The 18,967-nt window shown below is 43.9% G+C and overlaps 3 protein-coding genes across 10 annotated transcripts; 1 reads left to right on the top strand and 2 right to left on the bottom strand.

Annotated features, from left to right (window-relative positions):
- Positions 1-220: 220 nt before the first annotated feature.
- On the bottom strand, positions 221-3,706 carry mylpfa (myosin light chain, phosphorylatable, fast skeletal muscle a). Its single transcript, XM_047037757.1, has 7 exons — positions 3,601-3,706; positions 2,868-2,966; positions 1,278-1,353; positions 1,057-1,161; positions 846-924; positions 674-722; positions 221-570 (listed from the first exon to the last, which is right to left on the bottom strand). Exons 1-7 carry the CDS (start codon positions 3,601-3,603, stop codon positions 469-471), a joined length of 513 nt encoding a protein of 170 aa, XP_046893713.1. The 5' UTR covers positions 3,604-3,706; the 3' UTR covers positions 221-468.
- A 2,647-nt stretch (positions 3,707-6,353) lies between these two features.
- On the bottom strand, positions 6,354-13,095 carry pheta2 (PH domain containing endocytic trafficking adaptor 2). 4 transcript variants are annotated; one of them, XM_047037750.1, is made up of 5 exons: positions 13,010-13,095; positions 8,152-8,285; positions 7,673-7,764; positions 7,073-7,376; positions 6,354-6,958 (listed from the first exon to the last, which is right to left on the bottom strand). In XM_047037750.1, the coding sequence occupies exons 3-5, from the start codon at positions 7,751-7,753 to the stop codon at positions 6,522-6,524; spliced, it is 822 nt and encodes a 273-aa protein (XP_046893706.1). In that variant the 5' UTR covers positions 7,754-7,764; positions 8,152-8,285; positions 13,010-13,095; the 3' UTR covers positions 6,354-6,521. The 4 variants fall into 4 exon arrangements, with proteins under 4 accessions (XP_046893706.1, XP_046893707.1, XP_046893708.1 ...); XM_047037751.1 differs by lacking the exon at positions 13,010-13,095 and adding an exon at positions 8,571-9,049; XM_047037752.1 differs by lacking the exon at positions 13,010-13,095 and having other exon boundaries at positions 8,178-9,049.
- On the top strand, positions 8,042-18,832 carry cd2bp2 (CD2 (cytoplasmic tail) binding protein 2). 5 transcript variants are annotated; one of them, XM_047037708.1, is made up of 12 exons: positions 8,042-8,125; positions 9,577-9,655; positions 9,894-10,026; positions 10,170-10,327; positions 10,416-10,986; positions 11,087-11,172; positions 11,324-12,226; positions 13,037-13,182; positions 13,308-13,473; positions 13,555-13,629; positions 14,017-14,057; positions 14,541-16,079. In XM_047037708.1, exons 2-7 carry the CDS (start codon positions 9,578-9,580, stop codon positions 11,432-11,434), a joined length of 1,137 nt encoding a protein of 378 aa, XP_046893664.1. In that variant the 5' UTR covers positions 8,042-8,125; position 9,577; the 3' UTR covers positions 11,435-12,226; positions 13,037-13,182; positions 13,308-13,473; positions 13,555-13,629; positions 14,017-14,057; positions 14,541-16,079. The 5 variants fall into 5 exon arrangements, with proteins under 5 accessions (XP_046893664.1, XP_046893663.1, XP_046893662.1 ...); XM_047037707.1 differs by lacking the exon at positions 8,042-8,125 and adding an exon at positions 9,157-9,249; XM_047037706.1 differs by lacking the exon at positions 8,042-8,125 and adding an exon at positions 9,195-9,287.
- The last annotated feature ends 135 nt before the right edge of the window (positions 18,833-18,967 follow it).

Genomic DNA, 18,967 nt, shown 5'->3' with positions numbered 1-18,967 from the left:
ACATCGGGTGAACACCCATGGTCTACCACGGCGGTGAGATAAAACTCGCTGTGTTTATGTAGCTCCTTAAGGTCAACGGAGTTGGGAACGAGGCACATATTCACTCGCACACATCAAGCGCTTCACATGGTGAATCGGCTCGTGAGGAAATACAGAATTGGATGATGGGAAAGAGGGTTCAAAAGGATGAGAAAGAGGATGAGAAAGAGATGTATGGAGATAATGTTACAAGATCATTTTTATTGCAAATAATCCCATTTCCCCATAAACAAACATAGACTTCTCACGATTGCTGTCTCTCTCACATAAGTCTTTTGAGCAAATGTGTGAGCCTGAGAGCCGGAGCACGTGAGCACATGAAAGGTAGGAAGGATGGAAGGTTTTAAAAGCCGGACAGGGGAGGATGTGAGGATCACGATGGCAGAATGGCGAGGGATGCTGTTTTTCTATTCTCCAAACTTGTTTTCTTTACTCCTCCTTCTCCTCTCCGTGTGTGATGACGTAGCAGATGTTCTTGTAGTCAACGTTGCCAGCCACATCTGGGGGGAAGGCGGCCCACAGGTTCTTCATCTGAGGGAGACAGTAGCAGACAGGGTTAACACTGAAACACTGGGTCAAAAAAAAAAATCGTGAGAAATCACCATGATCTCAACGTCCATTGTTGCCACCGTACCTCCTCTGCGGTAAACCTGTCGCACTGAGTGGTCAGGAGTTCCTCAAGGCTGGAAAGAAGGAAAAGAAGGGGGCTTCAGTTGTCTAAAGCCGTACGTCTAGATGTATGAATGTTACACACTTGAAACGAATGGGAATCTGTAAGGATTGAAGTGAGTAAAAGGTATACTCACAATTCCTTCTTGATGAATCCGGTTGCCTCGGGGTCGAGGACCTTGAAGGCGGAAACAATAACGTCTTCGGGGTCAGCACCTGAGGACGACAGAGAAGGTCAGCATTCTCAACTGACACTAACAAACCTATCCTCAGTTCTGGCAGTGCATCCTATGTAGCAGCCTGCAGTTCACCATACAACAAAAAAAGCACAAAGTCTGACAAACTGACCCTTCAGCTTCTCTCCGAACATGGTAAGGAAGACTGTGAAGTTGATGGGGCCGCTGGCTTCCTTTACCATAGCCTCCAGCTCCTCGTTCTTCACGTTCAACTGGCCTATAAAGCAGGAAGAGGGGGGGTTAGCACCTAGTAAAACACACACACACACGTCAATGCTACGTTTGAGCATGTATTTGTCTGTTGGGGATGTGATGATGAATCAGCGCTCTCACCCATTGAGGCCAACACGTCCCTCAGATCATCCTTGCTGATGATACCGTCTCTGTTCTGGTCAATGATTGTGAAAGCCTAGTGCGGAGACAGACAAGTGGGGTTTACTACAGCACATAATCACCTTGACTACAGCATAAAATCACCTTGAACGTGGATGAAGAAAAGTTTGAGTTCAATCATTCACATGTAGTCATTTAGCAGACGCTCTTATCCTGAGCGACTTTCAGTAAGTACAGGGACATTCTCCCCGTGCCTTGCCCAAGGACACAGCGTCATGTGCACTGTCTGGGAATCGAACTGGCAACCTTCAGATTACTAGCCCGATGCTCTACCCGCTCAGCCACCTGACTCCCAGTCACAGATTTGGTAGAACTGATAGAACTCTTATCGTGTGAACTCCTAAGGCAGCATATGAAAAACTGTCGTGATATTTATGACCCTTTGCTATGCTAGGTTTAGATAAGCCTGAAGGGATCTAGAAGGGACTTTTTCTCTTCTTCTTATGTGTTAATTTAAGAAGCAAGCTTTGGAGCACAGCTGTCTCGTTCCTTTCCGCTGCCTGTCTCGATGTGTCTCAGGCTGGCTAGGAACCTCGTCTCTTGTGTCTATGAAACCTTAGATGACCCCCTCGGACTGGGTCTTACTCATCACCCACACTTGTCGCACTCACACTCACTCGCACACACGTACACAGACTCCCAGCGCTCCAATAGACACACACACATTCTCCCACTCCCCGTCCCTCCATCTGCGGAAAGTGTTAAGACCATCCCAATGCTCATGTCAGACATTCCCTAAGTGGCACTTAAGAAGTCTATATCAATTACAGCACTGAGAATTTCATGTTCTACTCTGAGCCCATATCCCATGACAACGCGTCACAAACAGACAGACCATCATAATCCAATCCTACTCCCAACCGTCCCCTCCGTGAGCAGTTACCGAACCCTTTTCACCTCTCTTTTCATCTCCCACCATTTATACATACAACCTGCCCACTACCTTTTCCTCTCGCCTCACACACATCTAACCGAATTCCAAATTCCCAAACCAGAACCCAATCTCAGACAAGAAAAAACCATGGTTATGGATGATAGCCAATCATTCCTGAAAATATTGTCTTTTCTTTGTTAAACTCTAGACGTGTTTTTATAGCCGTTGCCTTGGCAAAGCGACTCTTCCCTTTCTCTGACCCTGTGCTCTCCTACGTCTAGGCCTTAGCATGCCAGTCACGGCCCAGTTGCTGTGCTGAACTTAAACATGCAGCCCTCAGCAGCAGGACTTAAGAGGAGCGCTGAGTGACAGCTGCGGGGTCAGAGGAGAGGGAGGTTTGGCGCGCCTCAGAGGGTGACAGACATTCCTATGTTTTTCATAATGACATTCTGCCGTTTATTAAATTGGGAGAGCAAGAGAGAGAGAGAGAGGGAAAGAGAGAGAGAGAGGACAAACATAATAGCAACTGCTGTGAACGCATCCTCTTAAATCAGCCCTTATTTGACCGACCTCTCATTAGACACAGGTTTAAAGACGCGAAAGGTAAATAAAGAATAGTGATATCTCGTGCTCTGAGATGCTCGGAGAATCCTGACCTCCTTGTACTCCTGGATCTGGCTCTGCTCAAACATAGAGAAGACGTTGGAGGAGCCGCCCTCGCCTGCTGCCTGCCTCCTCTTTGCCTTCTTTGGTGCCTGGGGAGTAAACACATGAAGAACTTAGCAGCAGCAACAGCAGCAATAAATCACCCTCAAGATGCCCCTGCTTAAACTATAACCCTCAATGTAAACTGGGGTCACATGGTGTGTGTGGGTTTCCTTTATGATGTTTACGTAGAGGTTTAGTTTAGTTCTGACTACCGTGTGATCTGAGATGATGCTTAAGATGTGTTTTTTACGGTCGGTGGGACATGATGTTAATCAGTTTTTCTTAACTGCATGTATAATTTCAACGACTAAATTACTTAATTTCACAACTAATGATCTCCCAACCACCAAACTGTTTTCCATCTTCCTGGTTACTAAACGAAAGTTACACTAATACTTCTGATAATGAAATATAAACTTGGCCAACACAGGCAATTTTTTTAAATATCTCTCTGATTGATGCTTTGCAAACATCACAATTATTCTTATCTAAATGTATACTGTGGATGATGTCCAGGAACAAAGCCAAAAATCCAGATATCAGATGAAAAATCTCAAAAAGAACAAGAACGTATATAACTGAGTGTGTTATTCCTGAGGGTTTGATTCAGTTTCCCCTGCAGAGGTTTCCAGTAGCAGGTACACAGGTACGACAGCAGAGACAAGCGTTGGTGATACTCACCATCTCGAGACGGTTTGTGTGGAGGTTTGGATGGTCAAGAAGAGAAGACTATGTGAAGCCGCATCAGACACCGATCTCACAAGGCTTATATACTCTGTATGCCAAGCTAACTTTAGCCACAACCTCAAGTTTGGATCGGGATGAGAAAAAGAGTGTGTGTGGGGGGGGGGGGGGGGGGGGGGGGAGAGAGGGAGAGATGGAGAAAGAGAAAGAGAGATAGGGAGAGAGAGAGAGAGAGAGAGAGAGAGAGATGGAGAGAAAGAGAGAGAGAGAGAGAGATGGAGAGAGAGAGAGAGATAGGGAGAGAGAGAGAGAGAGATGGAGAGAGAGAGAGAGAGAGAGAGAGAGAGAGAGAGAGAGATAGGGAGAGAGAGAGAGAGAGAGAGAGAGAGAGAGAGAGAGAGAGAGAGAGAGAGATGGAGAGAAAGAGAGAGAGAGAGAGAGAGAGAGAGAGAGAGAGAGAGAGAGAGAGAGAGAGAGAGAGAGAGAGAGAGAGAGAGTAAGGCTAAGGATGAGTTGGTGGCAAAAGTGAGGGACAGGCAGAATGAGGGACAAGCTATCACCTTACAGGAGATCAGAAATAGACAGGAGTCTTGGAATGAACTGAACCCGATGCCTCAGGGACCAGGCCATAGGTTCCATGTCTCTCATGGACTAATATGGACATTAAGGACGTGGAGACTAGTTAGGCCACTGGACACAGTCCTGCCACCCTCCCTTCCCTCCAAATCTTCTATCTCCATCACCCTGTTGGGTAGCACATAAGCCACTCACTGGCTTTATTTTTGGCATGTGATGTCCTGGTTGCATTTTTTCATAGTCTTCGCAACTTGGAATACTTATTTTATCTTTCGTTCAAATGTTTCTCCTTGGTTTCTATTTGACTGAAAGTAATGATTCCACATAGCATGAATTTTCTTCTGCATTATAATATTTACAGTATCATGGTGTACTCTGCATCTACACATTCATCTTAGCTGTACGAGGCCAACATTTGCAATAAAGAATTCAGCTTCTACTATAACAAAAAGCTTTGTATATCATTGGCGAACAATTTTTAAAAATTTCATTTCATTTTTTGGTGGCAATCATTCTGTCAAAAACACAATGCTCCCTTAACCTCTGACCACATACATTTTTGACATATTTCGATTTTAAGAGTTCCTCTGTGGTTATGGCTTCAAACGAGCAAACATTGCCACCTGTTCCCACTGCACTTTTACTCTCCCACTTACACACACACACACGCACGCACACACACACGCACGCACACACACACACACACACACACACACACGCACACACACACACACACACACACACACTCTCTCTTACTTTTGCCCTCTCTCAGACCCCCTACATGTACTTTCAACCTCAAGTGAAAGAGGATTATCAGAGAGGGGAGGGGAGCAGGCTGATGGCAGCAGACGTTCTGAAGTTAATATACATATATGATGAGGGGCAGCTGAGGAGGACCGAAATAGCTCAAATCAACTTGTCTCTAACCCTTTCTTCACACAGAAAGAAACTGTCAAAAATAACTGTCATATATAATGCCTCTAATCAGAAGGACACACTTCCCAAAGTAGATTGTTTGTCCTTGTATTATGTCCATGTGTTACAGTAATTAGATCAATCTGAATGACTCTGCCTTGTGTAGTTCTTGCAGGTGAGAAGCTTTCTCCATGTCAGAATGTGGAGGCTCGTCATGCGTCTGATCTGTACTGGTTTCCGGGGCACTGATCATTTGGATTAGTGAGACTTTGTTTTTCCTTTACCAGGCCTGTCACCCCACTGCCTGCCTTTTGAGTTGTTCCCTCCATGTGTGACCTTAGCTCTTCCCTCATTAACGCCGCGCTGGTGCAAGAATGTGCCATGTATCCCTCTTGTTGTCATGCCTGTTTTACATTCCGGCTGAAGAAACTAAATGTATTACCGTCTTATTTTTTCAAGACCAGTTGGCCAAAAAAGTCTGTATTGACAGGAAATTGAGATGAGATGTAAACAAACGATCATTGTTGTCATTAGTTGTTTGTTGAATTATCTGAATTAATCGATTGTGATTTATTTAACTGGACGGAGATTTGTGTCAGTCTTTCATACGTCGCTTGATTAGTGTGCTCTTTGTACCAACTTGGTTGTAAAATACATAGGCTTCACCTTGCCCTTTGTTTACATCCTGTCACTGTGAGGAGGTGTTAATATACAGATGAGTGAATATGGGCTGCACATTCAGGGAAATTTGATACTTTTCGACACACTCCACGGAACCCATCTATCACATTTTGGATGATTGGAATGCAAGCCTGTCCATAGGGGACGGAATGTGGAGGAGGCCTCTGCATGAGCTATGGTTTGGAGATGCACTTCCACCAGCAGAAAGGTTAAAGATGAAATCCAATGCTCTGGGGAGAATCTGAGAGTCTAGAAATCTTAACTTGTTTCTTTTTCTTCTCACAACTCACTAGTATAGCTTACACTAGTGGACCTCATAAATCTACATTTTTTTGTGAGCTCACTGTTGAACGGTTGCTTTCTAAATCTACAGCGGGGGAAGGGGGGGATGACTTGGTGTGTGTGGGCCTCTGATCATTTGGGAAATGTTTGAAATGGTTTTTGTTACGTATAATAGTCAAACAGTATATTAAGTGTTCACTGTCCAGCAAGATACAAATAAAGAGGTAACAGTGTCAATGGTGTTTGTTTGTGGAGCTGATGATGGGAAGTTGTAAATCACTTAACACAAACCCATTCAATACATGTTTTATTTTTCACATCTTTCACATTCCTTAATATAATTTAACATTAAAAATAAGTTAACATATACTAAAAGACTTAGTGCAAATGTACTGTACAAAGCACATATATCAATGCAAGAACTGGACTTGTATGATTGAAACGTTTCAAACGGATGTCTCTTTTCATCCCAGACCAAAGAGATCGTCCTCAATCTGGCCCTTCTCCTCTTGCCTCCTCCTCCTCCAGTCTTCCCTCAGCTGCCTAACCTCTTGGCCGTAGTAGTCATGGAGCGTGCTGAACTCTTCCAGAGAATCCAGGCCAATCATAGGCCATTCTCCGTAGGCTGGAGCTGGCCCATTTAGAGGCGTGACATGTGCATTTCTCTTTGGCCAAAGCTTTGGGGATCTCTTACTGGGCCCTTTAGCAGGCATCTTGTGTCCTTGCAACATCTGAGTGGCACTGAAGCTCCTCCCCTCCCTCACCAGTGGCCCCGCCCCCTGCATGGGGAAGGATGAGCCTGAGTTGAGGGTGACCCTGGATTGGTTAGGACCCTTCGTGCCCAGACCACTCACAGTAGGGCGCTGGTGTGAATCTCCGGGTTCTGTTTCTCGTTTGGCTTCTGCTTGGCGACAGTAATAGGGGTGTATGAGAAGCAACTACTTCATGAGGCATAAACACAAGCACACCTATGATCAAATGTCCAGCACAGCGCATACAAACAGACATGACTCACCTTCGTACTGCTTCCCCAGGTCCCTCACCAGCAGTGACAGGTAGCAGTGACTGACTGACATCAGGGCTTTGACCCAGCTCTCCTGACCCTGAGGGTCTTCTGCTGCTAGCCTGTAGGTCTTCAGGCCGGGCCCTCTGAACACCAGGGAGAAGGCAAACTGTCCATCAGACTCAAAGTGTCGGACTGCACAGCCCTCAAGGAAAATCACCCCCAACAGATGTCGGTCTGCTGGCCTCTTCTGGTAGAACAGCAGATTAGCCTTCAGGACAAACCAGCGTCTCTGGTAAGAAGCATTCCTCTCTTTCTGTGGAAAAACAGTGTAAAGGGAGAATACTAAACGGTTCTGTGAAAGAGACAGAAGTATCAGAATATTGTTTTGAATGCCGTCCATTATGATATTAATATTATGACCGTTATTCGAATAAATCAGGACAGATATAGTGATAGATAGTTAATCCTTAGCTAAGGAGAAAGTCAAAGACACAAATATTATTTGAAGGGACATGTCTCAAGCCTGATGGTGCTGGGTCAGAATTCAAGATTTCAGTTGCTTGACATTGTGCATCACTTTTATAAAATCATTGTTATATTTGGCATTACCTTTTTGTAGAGATATCCTTCTTTATCAACAGGTGAGGTGCAGGATAGGTAATGAGTTAAAATCTTCTTGTGGATCTTCATCACAATTCCAGCTACAAAAACAATTGTCACGGAAGGTAACACTTATGACCCCATAACAGGTAATATTGCATCTTAAGACACAGCAGTACGTATTAATACACAATAAAATATAGAACATGTAACACAAGAGTGAACAATTTTGAGACACACACAGACACGATACAGTTGCACATCATTAAGTCTCATTATACTCCTTTGATTAGTGGATATATACAAAGAACAAGGCTCTTGATTCACAATCCGTAGAACATGATGATGACAAGAGTCTGTCTTATCCTCTCGTAGATCCCTCTTTCTGCTATAAGCTTATTCAAAGGGCTGAGCTGTCACTCAGTCACTGCAAGCTGTTCTGGAAAGGATCCATCCTAAACTGTAAGCAGTCTGCTATCCAAGCTTACCTGTGTACAAATGTTGCACGACTTACAATATCCTGCTGCATCCACGACAAGATGTAGATTTGATCATTTCTGCCATTAGGTAATAATTCATATGATTCCTTTTCAATCTTGGGAGCACAGTGGTTTGCGCTCGTCTGGAACATAAGACAATGTTTAAACATAAAGTTTCAGGTTACGAACACTGGTCTTCCCATGGGTACTAGAGGACGAGTGTTGAAATATAAATAACTTGACCCACTTCCTGGTAACAAAACCTTGTCACTCTATATTCTCCATCCTGTATGCATGAGTCCACTCTGTGTTGATGGACAAAACTCATTCAGACCCAAATCTACTCACATTCCCACAGTACACCTGTCACTTGAGTTTGTCTATTTACCTTCCCCATTCTCTAACAAAACATTTGAGCATTTACTTACAATTTGGGTTTTTCTTGTTTGTTCCAAGTATTTTAATCATATTCCGTCAATGTTTTTGACAGATTTGTTTTCCAAGTGAAGTTAAGAGTTAAAACCATAGACTGTGAGGTTAAAATACACACACACTCACACACACACACACACCGCTACATCCGCTACGCCCCATATCTACCTAGCCGAATAGGCAGAGCATAATTACTTTGAAGATTTAGTTTCCTTTCAACTATTGTGTTACGAGGGTTTCGTTGATTCAATGATTTTGCTGAACATTGTACTCATTGGCAGATGATATGCAAAGAAATGCAGGCCTACAGATAGCGCAAGGGACCTCCAAAAAGTCCTGCTGAAAATCCTCAAAAGTACACGTTTTTCGGTGGTCTGTCAATTAACGGTCTGTAACTATTTACCCGGCACAAATGCTGCATCTCAACTACAGTGCCAGGCACGGTGCAAAATAATACCTCAACTAAAACGCAACAACATTTTCATTAAAGTAGACTATTACATGACACAATATGTGTTGTTGCACACGCAGTTAGAAACGTTTTAGAACGTTGGAGTTTTTGAATATGCTCTTAGTCGTTACATCACTTCCCGGATCTGACCGAAACACTCACAGATGTATGGCGCCCGTTGAAGATTATGCGTCAGACAAATATCTTTCCGTCTAGTTAGTTAGGTAATCTTGGTTAATTGGCTGTTTGCTGTGAACAACATGTATGTGCATATTTAAGTTCATAATACTTGTATTAACATGCACGGCGGACTTTGTGTACTTTCGTTACTATACATGTTACCTGTCGTGCTATGAATGCAGCAAGACGTAGCTAGAGCTAGTTAGCTTTCCACGCTGTTCTTGTTTATCTACAAACAAAACCAATTATATGTTTCTGTGAAAATTCCAATCTCGTATCACGTTATTTTTTGTGTATCAAAATTTTTTAGTGTGTGTGTGCGTGTTATATAGATATATAGAACTAAAGAGGAGCGTATTTATCTTTAACAGAATGTCGAAAAGGAAAGTTACGTTCGAGGATGACGAGGGGGGCGAGCTTGCTGTAGCTGATGAACTCCCAAAGAAAAAGGTGTTGCCTTGTAAACATATTTTTCCATCATTTTGTGGTCCCTCAATAACAGTGTGTCACGATATTTATCAAGCCTTTTTCCAAATGTATCTTTGATCAGAATGAGATTGTTTGAATAACTAAATATGTTGTTGCCTGAGATGAAATGACTGAATGGAAATCCCAAAACAGACAAAAAAAGTTTTTACTTGGATATAGTTAGTTAATATGCACTTATCTTTCAATGAAATCTTGACAGATCTGTGAGGATGTTAGTGGGCCTGGCTCCAGGTTCAAGGGTAAACACTCCCTGGACAGTGATGAAGAGGATGACGAAGAGGATAGTGAGAAGACCAGCAAATACAACATACTAGCCAGTGATGATGTAGAAGGTATATATTACCCATGTGACCTCAACTGTACATCTTATCTTCCTGACTGAATAATATATGCACCAACACACCTTTAGCCTTCAAAAAAGCACATATTAAAGTTCTTGATTATGTCATATCAAAATGTTTTACTTTGGCCTCAGGTCAGGAGTCTGCAACAATCGATTGTGATGAGGGGGTTCCCATTACTCCCTTCAACTTGGATGAAGAGATGGAGGAAGGGTACTTTGACTCTGAGGGAAACTACTTCATCAAAAAAGACGAGGATGTTAGGGACAACTGGCTCGACAACATTGATTGGGTGAGTAGATTTCATAGTCATTTCCCCTCAACGCTTTAGAAATGTGAAAATACAAATCGGTGATTCGTGCGTTTTTCTGCTTTCGTAGGTAAAAATCAAAGAACAGCCTTTTAAGCGAAAGAAGAAAGGCCTTTCAGCCAAGAGGAGGCGTAGAGTCGGGGATGAAGATGAAGCCGAAGAGGAAAAACAGCGAGAAGAGCAGCAGGCGAACACTGACGAAGAGGAGGAAGGAGAGAAGGAGCCCGCCGAGGACCCACTGGCGTCCTTCACGCAGTACCAGCTCACAGAGGCTCTGCTGGGAATGCTGTTACCGGGGGAAACCGTTGCCGCGGGACTCCGTCGACTCGGAGGTCTAGGCGTCCGCAAGAAGGGGAAGCTCAGGGAGATCGATGACAAATTAGAAGTGGCCAACAGGGATGCAGAGAAGCTTGACAGACTCACTGCCCTCGCAGACAGACTGGTCGGGAGTGGCATGTTTGAAATATACCAGCAGACCTATGAAAAACTAGCCTACATACTGAAGGGGATGAACAAGAAGTCACAGAAGAGGGCTACTCTTGAGGGGAGCGAGGAGGAAGATGAGCTCGATATGTTTGCAGACAAAATTGACGAGAAGCGCAGTAGCAGAACACAGGACAAAGAGGAGGAAGATGAGAAAAGTGAGTAGAAATCTAACATAGATGTGAGGATGTACAGTGTTCCTGTGATATAATGAAAAGACTGGTTTAATTGAAATTGCAAATAATCTTTTCTTGCCAGTGAGTGATGAAGTGATGTGGCAGTACAAATGGGAAAACAAGGACAATTCTGAACTCTATGGCCCCTTCACCAGCCAACAGATGCAGGTATGACTGTTTATCTAACTTGGTGTACTAATGGCAAAGAAAGTATTCCAACGATGCAATGTAATCGACGTTAAAGTATGTTTAGCTTGCCAGTCTTAACTCTGTATATCTGGTTGTGTGACCACCTCCATGTTTTTGGTCTCTTATTCAGGACTGGGTGGATGACGGCTACTTCAAAGATGGTGTTTACTGCAGGAAGGTGGATGATGGAGGTTCTCAGTTCTATAATTCAAAGAGACTCGACTTTGAGCTTTATACATGAACTGTTGACATGTTCTGACATGCTTATACCATACACGTGGTTTACCCTCCATTACCTTTGAATAGATGAAGTGCGCTGGTCCTTCACTGCACACTCTACCACTCTTGTTTTTTTAAATAAACAAATTATAAATCTAAAAATGATAAGACTGATTTCAGCATGATTAAGCTGTGTGTGTTTTGTGTGGCAGGGGTGGGTTGGGTGTGGCTGCAAAGTGTTAAATCTATGAATGTGAATGTACTAAATTGTACTACTAATTTTAGCCCTTCTACTTAAATGTTTATGAGTATGACTCACATGCAGGATGAACACCTACCAAAAAACCAAGGGTCAATGATGTATTCAACCTAGACCTAACTCAACATTTGAGTTAAAAGCCACAGGGGTTTCGCACGTTTTAATTTAAATACGCACGACGGATGGAGAGACTTCATAAAGGGCGAACATTTCCCACTACTATCGCAATGTGGCTATCCTCGAAGGACCCATAAACACAAAACATCTCTACGCAAAGTTTGCATGTTGCCCGAATTTTCATTGGTCGACCGTACTGAGCACGGGTCTGTGTAGTTGTTTTGCGCATCCATTGGTTAGATTTCAGGACCACAGGGTCTCTAGTCATGAAACTTAGCCCTGATTGGCTAATCAATATGTTAATTGTTTCGATTTCAAGAACGGATATCCAACGAAATGGCAGGGCGCCGTCCGGCGTATATTTACAATACAAGTTCGGTGTACGTGCTACTGCTAGCAATCTACATGCTGCTTCTTCATAACAACCTGATAAGTATGGTGAGTTTCCGTTTTTAATATTTAAAAAAGACTTGCTGTTGCTGTAATCAGCGAGTTGGGAGTATATGTTGTTTTGAAGTAGAGATAAATACGTAGCCGGGATGTCTCATGGTACTCTAGTAAGTTAGCCTAGCTTTCTAGTAGCTAACGTTAATTACTGCGTAGTACGTCTAGTAGGTGACAGTAGTATAGCATAGTAGAGTTCTCATATATGTAGCAATTTAGATGGGTTTTTTTGCAACAGACTTAATATAACCACTAGTATGACTTAACGAGCACGAGAAACATGCGACATTGTAAGCTTTACAGTATCGGCATAGAGGCTAAAAGACCGCGCACGGAAACTTCTTGCCCCTGCACCACACAAACGGCATCATCGTTCCTCAAACCGATTTACACGCCGCTGTGCTCGTTTCACCCCTGCCATTGCAATGTAATCGAGCGGGCAAGGCAGCTTGTTGATTGTTGCATTTCATAACAAGCCAAACATTTTTGCGAACACTTTCTTTGAAACGACAGCTTTGATTTGTTAATGCATCCCCATGACGACAAAAAATGGATGTGTTTGAAATTGTGTGAAGGTGATATGGAACAAAACGAAAGCAAAGCACACTATGCCACTTGTAACGGCTTAACCCGGTTCCTACTGATCTTTTAGTTTTATGGACCTACAGGTAGCCTTTTGCATTATGGAATCCAGCCAGCAAGCTAGCTAATATGTAGGCTATTGTCTTTCGTTGAGACACACGTTTGTTGTTGAGTTATGGTGTTGTTTGTACTTACCATGACCATGCGTTTGTTTTGTTGCAGAGAAATACAGACTGAGTGTTAGCCTTGGTACAGTAAAGTTGAGTCTGTCCAATGGAGGGAGATCCTACGATTCCTCCAACTCTTCCCAGTAGCAGTCGACTCCTTCACAGTGACACCCAAACAAACCACCTCTCTCAATACACCAGGTATTGAATTCCTTGGACCGTATTTAATTTTTACCCTTTACAAATGCTTGTGCTTTGTATTTATTCACCTTTGCTAATATTCTGTGTCTTGAGGAATCCATTTTGATAATCAAATGTTTTAATAGCCGCAATCATGATGGAAAATCTGCAAACAGAAGTGGATGTATTCAAGAGGTCAATGAGAAACCGGCAAAGACAAAGGAACCAGAAGGAATGAACCGTGGAACAGCAGCTCCGAGTCCTCATAGGCGACAAGTCTCCCCCTCTAAGAGAGAGAGAGAGACCAGCATGGTACATTATGCATTATGCAAAAAAGCAGTCATGCTTAAACTGGCTTGAACAGGGTAATGTTTACTCCTCTGTGATCCACAGATGCAGGTATCCCAATCCCTGTCGGTAAAGTTGATGAAAGCTGATAAGACTCATAAACAACAAAACCTCCAAAAGGTAACCACCCCCTAGCCCCTCTCCCTCCTTAAGATTGTATTCATTTAGGCTTATAATACCCCCCCACCCCCTCTCAACATGACCGTATTACTGCATGTTTATGAAGACTATGGTGACCTAGACAGTGTTGTAGTGTTGGGGTTAATTGGGGGAAGTCATAATCCTCCTTCACGGTCTGTTGCATCGGACACAGGCGGCTGTTATGAGTGTCTGCCTGTGACCTACTGAAGCCTGCGCTGTATGATAAAATGCCACTCACTGTTTTATTCCCTTTCAATGGCTTATCCTTGCTTACATTTCTAGGATTTTAGCTTCTCAATGTTGACTATTGATATTGGTTGCGGCAGTTGTGTGCTCGTCAAATAATTGTGAGAATTGTGTTTACAGAGCACGTCAGACTTCAGCCTTGTGCCAGAGCATGAAACTAAGTAAGTATGCCAGCCAAACTGTATTATTATCACTGTCATTAGAGTATATGCATGCTTTGAATTTGTTATTTGATGGAAGCTACTCTCTTGGTCCCTGGCCTAAACAAGAAATTAAAGTTAAACAAAGAGAGAAGTACAATAGGTTGGTGCCTGATTGTTCTAACGGATGGAGGAAAATGTAGATGAAACAAAATGGAGAGGCAGACATTGAGTGAACAATATCAACAGTTGACAATGGGGGAAAGGGTGCTCTGTCTTTCCATACCATGTTCTCCGTAGTTGAAGGTAGGGATTTAAGAGAATGTAGAGTTAGGCTTACTCAGTATCAATACACATGATAACCATGGTGCAGGTGAAGTGTTTGGAGAAATAAATACTGATGTACATAATCACATTCTCAAACTGTAGTGATAATACTTTCTTGGAATTTAAGGAATTCTGTTCTTGTGTTTTTGTTGTTGTCTGGCTTCATCTCTACTGCAGGAACGAGGATCAGGAAGGCAGAATGAACAGAGCTGTTCCTTCCTGCTGTACACAAAATGCAGATACATGTAAAGCAGGAGAGGTTGCGTTGGACCCTGATGCCATCCAATCAGATGGGGAGGAAGAGCGAGATATGGATCCTATCCCTAAGAGTCCATCCCCAGTGAAAGGATGGGTGATAGGCCCATTGTTTCAGTCGTTCAAATCCAAGATGGCCAGTTTCACAGAGATTGTCATGAGTCCGGTCAAACTCTTCAAACCCACAAACATTCTGCAGTCAACTCTAAATATGGACTTCTCAGAGCATCTGGATACTGACCAAATCGTAAACAGTAAACACTATGAAACTGTAAACTTAAACGGTCCTTTGGAGAAGCTGGACGAGAAAGAATGCAGTATAGCGGACACAGAGACAGGACTACTCCGGAACCAGAACCTGGATGAGAAGGCTGGATCCTGTAAATCTCTGGACTCTAACCAAGGTGGACTAGAAGCTCAAGGTAAGCACTTCCAAAGGTCAAGAGGACGAAGGGGTACACGGATTGCCGTCCAGAAACGCCCCGTTGTTCAAAAAAACCCTGCCGACCAGAAACACCCTGTGGTTCGAAAATTAGGTTTAGACTTACGAAGCCGCCACCTTCTAGGGGAAGATAAATGTGCCTTTGAGAGGAGACGGAGCATACTTGCATCAAATGAACAGAATGACTCGATGACTGAAAAGGAAACGAACAACAATGATTCTGTTCCTTGTAAACGCAGTCGATTACTCCAAAGTAGCATCAATTCAGGCCCTGAATCAACAGAATTAAGCTCTCCTTCTCTGTCCTCGCAACCCTCTGACGACACAAGTGCCTCATGTGAATCTAAGCTGAAGCCAAATATTCAAACGGTGGAGCAGGTGGGTCTGACAGGCGCTCAGCGGAAACCGTCGAGGAGAAAACGACATGTCGGTCAGAAATCTACGACCAAAAGCGGCTCTTCTAAGATTGCGTCATCTGATATGCCTTGTAACTCTGCTGTTGCTGCAGAGCTGCACTCTGCCAGCAGATCGCCTGAAATCGGTGGCAAACAGTTTGCTTTGAAATGTGACTCGCAGTCAACAATGAATGATTCTAAAGACACTGATAGTTCCGTCTTGTCCTCTGTGTATTACACCCCCCCTGACTCCATGTGTTCCCCGGATGACAGGGGGAAAAGACATACTGAGTTTCATGGAAACCACGACGTGTTGGTTTGTGTCACACAGTCACACATCTCTGTCAAAAAGAGCCCCGAGAAAACGTCGACAGATAATGGAAAAGGCACTGCCCTGGATATGGGTGACTCTTTCAAGTTACTTCCAAAGCAGCTAGAGGAGGGTGAGAGAAAGCATGAAGTAGGAAGCACAAAGAGGGAAAGGAAGTTGAAAGTCACTGCATTGACAGATGTTGAGAGAAATGTTGAGAAAAGAATGAAGCTTGTGAGAGGAGAGGAATGCGAAGGGCAGTTGGAGAGGGAAGGGTTAGCTGGGGTTGAAAGTTGCACTCTGGCATCCTCAGACCACAAAGAGCGTTTAGAATCTGTCAGGCCAAGGATGTTAAGGAAACAAAGTGCCAAATCTCAGTATCAAAAGTTGACTCCCAAAACTGCAAATTGTACTACCGTGGATGTGGTAATTCAGGAACTTCCTGAGACAATCACAGCTGTGATAAAAAAAGACAAAAGATCTGGACGAAAGGGTAATGTGAAGCTAAATGCGTCTCTCCCAGCAAAAGCAACAACAAGTACAACTAGTCTAGAGTATCCCACAGTTATGAAAAGCACTGACAGTTTGACTCGGAGTAACTCAAAGGGTAAAAGGAATATGATCAGCAAGGAGCAGGATTGCTTTTCAAGCACCAAAAGGTTAAAGCAACAAAAGAACACTTGTTGCAGTCACAGTGAGTCTGGCTCTATGGAGCTGAACACTACACCGACGATGAAACCTACACTGAATGACCCAAATTCTGGAGGCTTTGGCCAGGATATCAAGGGACAATCAGAAACGTCCACAACACTAGAAAATGTATATCCTAAGAACAGAAATTTACCAACGGATGAAATGAAGCCCTCTCGTAATCGAAGGAAATGTTGCACAGCCATGCTGACTGTCCCATCGACAGGTGATGAGGAGCGGACACCGTTTTTACCTTGCGGTGCTTGTCCTCAACTGGCAGTCAAATTGAATAAGCACGCAGTGAAAAGGTTCATTGATGATGCAAGAAATAGCAGTAAGGAAAGCATGGAAGAGGCAGTGCCTTTACACAGCCGGAATGTGACAGTTGACGTGAAGCAGCATGAAAAAGAGGAAGAGGGTAGTGAACAACATGGCAAAGCTGCTGCTGATCTAAGACACCATGTGAGGGAGCACAGGAATAAGCCAAGAAAGCTTATAACCAAAAGAGAAGACGTAGGGTTTTGTCCACGAGCAAGGTTAAAGAAGAAGAGGTGGAGAAAAAGGGCGAGAAGATGCATGGAGTGTCAGGTGACCAGTTGGATGCGGTCAGAGTAGGAGCATCTTCTTCAGATCCTGGTGTCCTGACCAGGCGTTTGCTACGTAGACACTCCTGTCCAGAGATCCTCTCCCTCCTCCACCACGCCTCTCCCCGGAACGCTTCCTCGCTGTCGCCACACCGAGGCTGGACACTCTCCTTACACCGACACCAGTCTCCCCATGCCCCGCATCCTCTCAGATCCTCCAGGCGTGCCCGTAGACACACTGTCTGCAGTGTGGAAGTGGAGCGGGAGATCGCCCCTTTGTGTTTGCGAAAGGAGGTGTATCCCACAAGAAGATGCAGTCCCTATGGCAGCAAGGTTCACCTCCTGTCTCCCAGTGTACCTCTCTCCCCATCCATCTCCCTCTCAGCCCAGGCCTCTCGTTTTCTGTCGAGCCCCCTGGCCTTCCTCTCAAAGAAAATTGATAAAAGGTTTCCAGACGCCAGCGGTAACGGTTGCAGTGTTGTTGCTTCCTCTCTCCCCCCTAGTGTTTTCACCAGCTCTTCGCCTTCATGCTCCTCTGTGTGGCACCAGTTTCCTGGTTCAAATCTAACCACCCTCTCGAGGTCCACATCTTCAACTTCAGTTTCCTCCCTTTGCAAGTAAGAAACTGGATAGCATTTTGATTTGTGTGCGATTCTACAATGATGTTGAGTGATTTTTATTGAACAAACGGAGAATTCATGAATTCTTCCTTTTCTCCCAGTGCCTTGTCACAGATTCCCTTGGAGGGTGAGAGTGAGACAAGGTTGCAAAGTGATTATGATGACGGGGAGGACACAAGCTGCTCCAGTCAAGAGTTTGAATCAATGAGGATGAGGGAGGAGAAAGCTTTGTCTGATTCCGAAGTCAAGGTATCTGCAGACCTTATGATAACTAAACAAGAAAGAGATGATTTGGCAAGAAAAAATGATTATCAAGTGAGAGGAATTTGTCGAATAGTTTTGTTTTATGTAATCATCAAAATCAACACCTGTGGTGTTCTTGTTGGACGATAATGAATCGTAACTTATTGATTACCCATAACAGATGGGGATCTGCAAATATGAAGAACGGGGGAAGGTGTCATCCATTCGAATTCGCAAAACGTTACCCAAACCCCAGAAGAACCTAACGCCCATGGGCTTACCCAGGCCTGTGAGGTACGTGTTTCACAGGAGCGACTGACGGGGGAAGTGGTCCACCTCTGTACGCCCCTGTTGGGACCTTCTGTATCTATTGCTGTTTATTGTTATCGTTGGATCTCGTTACAGACTGAAAAAGAAGGAGTTCAGTTTAGAGGAGATCTACACCAACCAAAACTTCACCAAGCCCCCTGAGGGGTAAGACTATTCGTTTTTTTAAAGTGTTATTGCTCCTCCTTGCATATTTTAAATGTACTTAACAATCATCGTACTCACGTTTGTCCAACTGTCTGTCATTTCTCTCTTATGTTTTTTTTTAAATATTAGCCGGTTGGAGACCATTTTTGAGTTGCCACTAAATCGTCGGAATGGTTCTCAGTCCCTGATTGGTCAGAAGCGTATGAAACGTTTTGTAGAGTTCCCAGAGGTGGGAGTGGCCAGAAAGCCCAGGAAGTCCCTCGTAGGTGCGGGGAAAGTTGGAATGACTTCTACAGTTGCTAGACCACGACGAGGAAATGTCCCCAACTCTAAAGATGATCAACCCCTCAGTTTGCAAGACTTTGACTCACTACTTTGCTCTAAGCTTGACGAACTGGACTACTGGTTAGCTCTCAACCAGGAAACATCTTGACAATCGACAAGTATCAGGAAGAGGTCGAGGCTAACAGTGGCACGTTCACATGTTCTTAAACAGGTGCTCTTCAACCAACATCAAGCTGCACTTCCATCTTGTTCACTGTCATTGTGAGCTTGTTTACAATCAGTGCCATTTTAGTTGATTATTGTTAT

The sequence above is a fragment of the Hypomesus transpacificus genome, chromosome 17 (assembly GCF_021917145.1).
Source record: "Hypomesus transpacificus isolate Combined female chromosome 17, fHypTra1, whole genome shotgun sequence".
Lineage (NCBI taxonomy): Eukaryota > Metazoa > Chordata > Actinopteri > Osmeriformes > Osmeridae > Hypomesus > Hypomesus transpacificus.
The sequence above is the reverse complement of the archived record's forward strand: the minus strand, read 5'-3'. Positions and strand labels throughout refer to the sequence as shown.

Excerpts from the sequence above, each read along its gene's own strand:
- pheta2 (XM_047037750.1), bottom strand. The coding sequence starts at position 7,753 with ATGAAGATCCACAAGAAGATTTTAACTCATTACCTATCCTGCACCTCA. Across the intron at positions 7,377-7,672 it reads AAGGATATCTCTACAAAAAG|AAAGAGAGGAATGCTTCTTA; the intron begins GTAATGCCAAAT and ends GTTTTTCCACAG. Across the intron at positions 6,959-7,072 it reads CCTGGGGAAGCAGTACGAAG|AAGCCAAACGAGAAACAGAA; the intron begins GTGAGTCATGTC and ends GTCGCCAAGCAG.
- mylpfa (XM_047037757.1), bottom strand. Across the intron at positions 1,354-2,867 it reads AGATCCAGGAGTACAAGGAG|GCTTTCACAATCATTGACCA; the intron begins GTCAGGATTCTC and ends TCTCCGCACTAG. Across the intron at positions 723-845 it reads GGATTCATCAAGAAGGAATT|CCTTGAGGAACTCCTGACCA; the intron begins GTGAGTATACCT and ends CCTTCTTTCCAG.
- cd2bp2 (XM_047037704.1), top strand. The coding sequence starts at position 13,088 with ATGGAGGGAGATCCTACGATTCCTCCAACTCTTCCCAGTAGCAGTCGA. Across the intron at positions 13,474-13,554 it reads GAGAGAGAGAGACCAGCATG|ATGCAGGTATCCCAATCCCT; the intron begins GTACATTATGCA and ends TGTGATCCACAG. Across the intron at positions 14,058-14,540 it reads GTGCCAGAGCATGAAACTAA|GAACGAGGATCAGGAAGGCA; the intron begins GTAAGTATGCCA and ends TCTCTACTGCAG.